The 8,600-nt window shown below is 35.8% G+C and overlaps 1 protein-coding gene across 1 annotated transcript; it reads right to left on the bottom strand.

The window, feature by feature from the left end:
- Positions 1-1,054: 1,054 nt before the first annotated feature.
- LOC122038231 (probable inactive receptor kinase At4g23740) lies at positions 1,055-4,353 on the bottom strand. The gene is made up of 3 exons (XM_042597876.1): positions 4,253-4,353; positions 2,477-4,113; positions 1,055-1,769 (listed from the first exon to the last, which is right to left on the bottom strand). The coding sequence occupies exons 2-3, from the start codon at positions 3,702-3,704 to the stop codon at positions 1,126-1,128; spliced, it is 1,872 nt and encodes a 623-aa protein (XP_042453810.1). The 5' UTR covers positions 3,705-4,113; positions 4,253-4,353; the 3' UTR covers positions 1,055-1,125.
- Positions 4,354-8,600: the final 4,247 nt, after the last annotated feature.

Raw genomic sequence — 8,600 nt, 5'->3', positions numbered from 1 at the left:
TAAGTTTTTTGTTCTTGAATCGTTGCACTTCACTGTTTTATGCACCGGGTTCTATATATTTTTCCTGTATGATTTAATGAACATTGCGACGCCTTCTCGAAGATACAATTTTTTTTTACGAGATACAAAGGATTAACGGGAAAATGTCTATAAACTTGACGTTTTTAATCACTCTGCTGCTGCTGATGGTTTTTCATTTCGTGGAAAACATTGTATGTTCACTCAAAAATCTACTTTTTGAAAGAATAGGACAATTTGTCTTAAACATCAAAGTTTACTCGACAAGAAGTACTTTTCTAAGTGAAAGCAATGATCTTTTAGTTTAATTTGGTGCAAACCCAACTTTTTTTTTATCCTACTACGAAATCAAGATTGACTTTGAGAAGCTAAAAATATTATAAAAAACAACTGTTTCCAATAGAGTAATGCATCAATGAAGGAAGCAACAAAACTTGTGCAGGGGTATCAATTGATCAAGGAATAGCTTACGTGCTGATGCTGCTTGCCCTGGTGCTCACCTATCTCATCCACCCCTTGGATTTCTGATACGAATCTGTAGAGAAGTTTGAAATGCTTTTGTTTTCTTTTTTCATCTTCTTTATTTATTTGTGCTCATGTAGTGGTAATGGTAGTTTTAATGTAATTTTGGAAGTTTTCTGGATTGCTGCTTTCTTGGGTTTTTAGAAGGATATCGTGTTCTTCCTGCTTTATCTTCATGATTATTTGATCCCTTTAAGCAGTGAAGTATCGGAGTTCTTGCAACAAAATAAACATGTTTTTTTGCAAGAATTGAAAAGGAAATCGAATGGTACTAGTCTGTTAAAGTGATCAGACTCTTGGATCAACATTCAAATCACGTATAGACTTAAAGAAATGTACACCAGTTCAAATTTCTCTATGATTTTAAAGAGACACAAGTCATTGTTTCTACTTCTTATAACCCACTAGCTCGATAAATAATCGTTTTTATTCTGATAATTTGGTCCCAGAACTTGTGAAATATTACTACTAGAGCCAAAGAATCTGACCGGACTAGTGCTAAATAAAGATTTACTCTAGCAAGAGGCATTCCAGGGATCCTTCAATATTATAATGTATGAAAAAACATAATCATTCTGGAGTTGTTTATGCTTCAATTTGTTGTCCTGGTGTTGAGGCTGCTGATCCAGATTCAGTTGAAGGTCGGTTTTCATTGTCGAACCTTCCAACTCCTTCAACCATTCTGACCAGTTCCACCATCTTGGGCCTAAGCTCTGGGTTCCTAGTAACACAGTTCATTGCAATCTGAAGCATCTCCACCATCTCCTCTTCGATATTAGGACACCGCAATAGCTCCACATCAAATACCTCAGCGGTCCATTCCTCACGAACAACAGACTGAACCCAACGAACAAGATGAACCACCTCATCACCTGCACCCCTTACATGAATGGGAGATTTCCCTGTGAGCAACTCGAGCAAGAGGACGCCAAAGCTGTAGACATCAGAGGCTTGGGTAGCCTTCCTAGTATCAACCAACTCAGGTGCACGGTAGCCAGCCATTCGAGGTGCAGTTCGAACTATAGAATTAACGAGGGATGACAAGCCCAGATCAGAGATGCAACCGTACTGCTGGCTGTTCAAGAAAACATTGGATGACTTGATGTTCCCATGGACAAGTTTCCCATTGTTTTTGTTGTGAATATGTGCGATTCCTCTTGCTGCTCCAAGTGATATCTTAAGCCTGGTTTCCCAACTTAAAGGAATTCTGTCCTGCCCTCCTCTGTTTGCTGCAAAATATTAAAAATCATCCTATTGCATCTGGCATTATTTACATTAAAAAAATAATCTAGACTTTAGGTCAATGGAAGTAGAATAAAGATAATTGTTTTGATGAAAAATACAAGAGAAATTATGAATTTACCTAAAATAAAGCTAAAGCACTCCCTAAACTGAAAGCAATTAGCTTGAGAAAATACTCAAGAAGCAAGGGATTAAGCCATAGAATAAAGAACTACAAACTGAAGTAATCAGTGATACGAGTTCAATAAAACAGTCGTGCCTAAAGAAAAGTTACATGAGTCAGGTATTAACATGGTTAATCTGTATGATTGTTATAAAACTAGTGCTTCTAATACCATGAATAATGCTTATTACTATACCAAGAAAAAAAATTCAAAGATGTTGATGGCATATAAAGTAATGCAATATGGTCAACACTACGTTGTTCCTAAATCCAGGAGTTAAAAGAAAGACTATAATCGCTACTTGATAAATTGATTGACCATTTTTAAGAAGTTGACTAGTCTCTAAATGTTCCATGTCAACCCATATAAATAGAGAACCTTTATAGTAGGAGAAAGATAAGCAATTGAAGGCTACCAACGTGAACTAGCAAGTATCAGCCATAACATAACAAAGTAAAATCTCGAAGTGGCAATCTCACTTCATTGCTACACCTAAAAGAAACAAATATACCAAGAGCAGAGCACTTTACCATGTAACAAGGAAGAAACGCTGCCTTGGCTGAAGTAGTCATAGACCATGAGCTTCTCATCTTTTGAGTAGTAATATGCTTGTAACCCTACTACATTTTCATGTTTTATCCTCCCTACCATCTCCATCTGCTGCTCAAACTCTTTCTTTCCGACACCAACATCCTTCAGCCGCTTCACCACCACGATAGTTGCATCTTCAAGCACAGCTTTATATGTAGTCCCATATGTCCCTTTCCCCAGAGCCTCAGCAGAAGACCTCAGCAGATCTTCTAAGTCAAAAATAAATGTGCAGCCCTCAAAGAAGACAAGATGGTTGTTCGCTTCATGACTTCCAGACACAGCCTTCTCTGGTGAATAATCCTCCTTGGACCATTTTCCTGACACCAATTTCTGGTCTCTCCTCTTTGAGCAGCAAAAATAGAGTAGTAGCGCGAGTATTAGAAACGCTAAACAGCATCCTCCAACTATGGTCCAGAGAATTAGGGACGCATTCAACTTCCTCAGGGTTGTTGAGCTTGGGAAAGGAGAAAGAGCAGGAGGCAGTGGTGATGCCGACGTTAAAGTGTATGTAGATGCCAAAGTATTGTGATAGAAGGAAGAGTTTGGAAACCTTTGAAGGGATTTGGGAATTGAGCCATTAAGATGGTTATTGGATAAATTAAGAAAGAGGAGGTTTGGGAGCTGAAGATCTGGAATTTCACCGGATAATGAGTTGTTGGAGAGGTTCAGAGTGGCAAGCTTAGTTAGATTGGAAACGGTACCTGGGATGCTCCCGTTGAATTCATTGAAGGAGAGATCGAGCGCCGTCAGATTCTTCCACGGAGAGAAATCCGTTGGCAGAGGACCAGATAAGCTGTTCAGCTGGAGGTGGAGGCCAGTAAGGGAAGTAAGATTGGCGAAGTCTTCAGGAAAGGAGCCGGTGAGGTTGTTGGATCGGAGGCTCAGGATCTGGAGGGCGGAGAGGCGGCTGAGAGTGTTTGGAGGGACTGGGCCACTGAACCCGATCCCCGGAAGGCGAACAGAGATGACGCGGGAGCCGTCAGGGCTGCAGGTGACACCGAACCAGCCGCTGCAGGCAGATGTGGAGAGGCTCCAATTGAGGCCGCGGCTGTGAGGGATGGCAATGATGAAATCGAGCAACGCTTGCCTGTCGTCGACCAGACTTCCAGTGGCGAAGGCCGACAACCAAAGGGCAAAAACCACCAAGAGTACTGACTTCCTAATCATTTCTTGCCCTAGTTTGAGATCTCGATTTTCTGCATTTTCTTATGCAAAACCAGAAATAGAATGCAAGAAGAGTCAAGCTTTAACAGCGTATCACAAAGTGCTTCACCTAACCAAGACGCAAAACCTCAAATCTCCCTCCTTGGCTTGCCTCACAACGACAGCACGCAGGCAAACTAAGCTAGGGACTCGCGTGGGAGATCTGGGAATGCGACAGGAATCGGCAAGAGGTAACGTAGTCGTTGAGAGAAAGCGAGAAACTAAGCGACGATGCGGCGGCGTCGAAAGAGGCAAATACCCTGCCAGGGTTTTGGCTCAAAACTCAGTAGTAATGCGTCCGAAGCGGTCGGCCAGCGTTGGCGGCAATCAATGCGCTCATTAACTCAAAGAAATGCTATCGCCAACGAAGCAACTGAGAGAGAGAGGAGGAGGCGTTTAGAACGCAGCATGGCAATAAAATAAAATAAGTCCAAAGCAGTCGCCATGTGAGATCGGAGCGAGTCGCGGAAGACGAAGAAGTAGAATATTGATCATAAATGAGAGAAGCAAACCTCGGGAAGTTTTCTCTATTGATCCGCCATTAATGAGCACGAGGAGACTGGAGAGGGTGGGAAGTGGGCAGGAGAGCCAGGGACGCCATTGGTGACGGATCAAACGCCTCGTTCCAGATTATAAAGATTTACTAAACTTTTCCTTCGAAATCTTTCAAAAATTGCATTTCGCCTCTCGTCGTTTTAGAATTTCCAAATAATATATTTGGAACTTTAGACCGAAAATTGACATTTTAAGCTATGCGATGATTATTGGAAAATTAATAAACTTTGAGGTGGGAAGTAAAATTTCTCTATATTAAAACGTAGCGGTTTAAAAAGGAAACACCTGCTTGAGTTCATGAATTTTGATTAAACGACATTTTTCACCCATTTATTCGATACCCAATTCACTCTCTCTTTATCATTGGCAGTCATTTGTGTTGGTGCCCAGAATGGGACCCAACTCATCCATGTGTCAAAATTAACGATACCCAATACCCAATTCACTCTCTCTTTTAAATAATTGGGTAGCACCTGCATACTAAATGCCTCTTTTTTTTCATTTTTTTAAATTAACGATAAATACATACTACATTGAACTCAAAATTAAAAAAAAAAAAAAAAAAAAAAATTCCGAACCCACATAGGTTAAGTTCATAATACTCAAATCACATATCCAAATTTTAAAAGTTAACAAATTCCAAACCACACATCCATTTTACCTCTTAAAGCATCTACATCAGAATCCTCATCTAAAATCTAAAATCTAAAGTAAAAGAACTACTTTATTAAATTTAGATATCCATTTTTCACTACATAATACATCAGTTTCCCTATAATTTATCATATATTTATTTTTTTATCATTTTTTCTCTTCCCTCCATATTCTTTATTATTAGATAGAGGAGAGATGAAGGAGAGAGAAATTTTTTATTATTAAAGGGAGAGAGAGAAATAGTATTTTAATGTTTAGGAATGGAATCTATTCCCTAAATTTAAAGAACAATGTATATTTAGGGAATGAGTATGGTAGCTGATGCGGATGTTTTTTTAATACAAAATGTAAAATTTAAGATAAAAATTAAATTTAAGGTAATTGATATGGATGCTCTTATTATTATCAATCTATTAATAGATTTACTAAGTCACCACTTTAAATATAGTAAGACAAATTTAATTAATATTTAAGAATATTAATATAGTATATTTATCAATAGATTTTAGTTGGATCACCCAACTCATCCAACTGTTAAATCAAGTAGATAAATAATAATAAATAATTTTTCTCATTTTGCCCCCACGGGCGGGATCAATTGGTTATGACATGGATTCTTGCAGCATGAGTCGAGAGGTCGAGGGACTGCGGCAGCAAATGCGATAACATCAATATCTGTCAGTGCTAAACACCTGAGACCGCCATGTCATAGCTGGACCCGTATTCACCGTGATTTACTCCCTCTTATACTTGTCGGGCCGGGTTGAGGGGGCCGCTGGGTTGGCGGTTCCAACCTTCACAGCAAGTAGATAAATAATTGGGTAGCCTCGATGCATATTAAATGCCTCTTTATTTTTTTCCATTTTTTTAAATTAACGTTAAATACTATAATATATTGAACTCAAAATTTAAAAAAAATAGTAAATTTCCGAACCCGCATAAGGTAAGTTCATAATACTCAAATCATATATCCAAGTTTTAAAAGTTAAAAAATTCCAAACCACACATCCATTTTGCCTTTTACTATTCTGAATCGATTAATAGATTTCCTAAATCAATATTTTAAATATAGCAGTCAAATTAATATTTGAGAGTATTAATATAATTATAATAATTAAAATATATATTATCTTATTCCATGTCATTCCAAGCTCTGTATATTTATTAGTAAATTTTAGTTGAAATCGACTGATGAACATAAAGGATTCGAAATAAAATGAAATCATATCTTATGTGTTTGTTTAATTTTCCTAATTATATTTATGTTTTTCAAACATCAATTTGACAAACTATATTGAGAACCATGATTTTTTTTAAATAAATATATCTGAAAAATTTGATTCGTATTCAAAAAAATCACTACTCTCAATATAGTAGGTCAAATTGATATTTGAGCACATAGATATAATCAAGAAAATTAGACGAACACATAGAACATGATTCAATATTATTTTGAGCTCTCTATGTACATTAACTAGTTTGGCCTAAACTGATCAAAACTGGTTGATGTATTTAGAGAGTTCAAAATGACATGAAACCAGATGTTATGTGTTCATCCAGTTCCCTTAATTTATATCCACATCCTCAAACATCATTTCCATATGTCATATTGAGAGTATATATTTTTTTTAGCACGAATGTGTTAAAAAAATCTGATTCGTGTAAAAAAATATATTACTTTTAATATAGTAAGTCAAATTGATCTTTGAGAGTGTGGATATTGTTGATACAGCGGGCCCGACAATAGGGGGTGAATTGCCTACAATCAAAATTAAAATGAATCTCTTGCTTTGCTTAGAAAGGATGCACAATTAAATTAAGCAAATATATATACAATAAACATTAATGAAAACAACTTAAAGGATAAGGTAAAAGGCTAGAGTTTTACTTAGTTACAACATAAGTGGTTGTTAATCCAAATCGTTGAAAAGCTCACTAAGAAACTCCTTCGTTGAAGGCAGAGAAGTCTTTTTGCATACATTAATAGCTCAAAAATGACTAGGAAATTTAATACAAAAGTTGTTATTCAAGTTATTGTTACTTTCCTAGGTCCAAAGATCATTTTATATCCCTTGAAAAATGTTATCGGAGGTTGGAAGGTGTCTTTAATAGGGTGGAAGGCGCTTCCAGTGTGGCAAAACTTATCACCGAAGATAAAGTCTTATCTTCGGCTAACGACTACTATTTATCCAGTCTAAAGCGCCTTCAAGGGGTTGAAAGCGTCTTCCATAAAGGCGCGAAGGCGCCTTCCACTAGAAAGGTGTGAGAGCGCCTTCAGCAGATGTTACCGAGCTCCACACTTCTCTACTGGCTCTTTCACTTCTCCGCTCGCTTGGGTGATTTCAGTCATCTGGAATAGGGCTCATCTGAACCCATTTTCTGACCTTCTCCTCCATCGGTCTTCCTCCTCGACTTCTCATCTCTCGGACCGCCGCGCATGTCCTTCTCGTCTACCAGTGTACTCTTCCGCAACATCTCGTCCTTCAGATGCACCGAGCTCGTCGACTCTCTTCCTGTGCCATACTTCTCGCTAGCTACATCTTCCGCTCGACTTCTTATGTTCCTAAGCTCCTGCACACTTAGACACAAAGATTAAACACAACAAAACCTAACTGAAATTTGTTGATCACATCAAAACTACCCCAGGATACTTACAATCTTCCCCTTTTGATATGCATCAACCTAAGTTAAAAATGCAATAACATAACTAAAGTAGATAACAAATTGCTTGTAAATAAGTAAAAAAATTCTAAATCCAAAAAATTCTCCTTAATTTGTATCTATTTTTCTCCATTTGATCACATAAAAAATAGGAAAAAAATATAATAAACAGTTAAAAAACTTTGAAAAAACTTCTAGGGGTACTTAACAAGAATTATCGGTAAGCTAACATGTTTTAGATATAATTTTCAAAAATATTCTATCTTTACTAATTAATCTTTTGTTTCAACAAAAATAATTTAGACATCCGTTATCTATTTAAAAAAATCCTAATTTTTTTTTGTCAAACTTAAATAGAATAAGTTTTATCAGTAGAAAGGTTTTCATAGAAAAATATTAGTTTAACGAACATAATTAATTTATTTCATTAGAACAATCAATCTTGTAAAAATAAATCTTAAAAATATTTTTCAACTCTGAAAATTTTTTGGATATAAAAAACACATTGTTAAATACTAGAAAATTTTAAAGTTCTAGAGTTTCTATTTTTCTAATTTTTTAATATTAAAAAATATTTTTTAAAAAAAATAATTAAAATAAAATTCAAAAAATATCAAAGAATTTTATTATAGAAAATACCATGTTTTATTAGAGAAAAATAAAAGTTTCTAAAAATAAGTTTGCAAAATATTTTTAAAGTATGTTTTCGAAAAAAAAACAAACTCAATAGAAAATAAAATTAAAGAATTTTTATGTTTGTAGATAATATTTTCATTTTATACCGATAAAATTTTGAGTAAAAAATTTGACTAGAAAGTTAACAAAACTGATTGATTTTATTGACAATAATAAATCTTACTATTTTATTAAAAATCTCCCTCCTTTACTAACTAATTTTGGTGAAGCCTAAAATGAATTTACGTTACTGTCCTTTTTTCTATTCACATTAAAAATAATTCCAAGGTTTATTAGTAATTCCACAAGTGAAAC

Source organism: Zingiber officinale, chromosome 1A, assembly GCF_018446385.1.
Source record: "Zingiber officinale cultivar Zhangliang chromosome 1A, Zo_v1.1, whole genome shotgun sequence".
In the NCBI taxonomy this organism is placed as follows: domain Eukaryota; kingdom Viridiplantae; phylum Streptophyta; class Magnoliopsida; order Zingiberales; family Zingiberaceae; genus Zingiber; species Zingiber officinale.
This window is presented reverse-complemented; position numbering and strand designations above follow the sequence as displayed.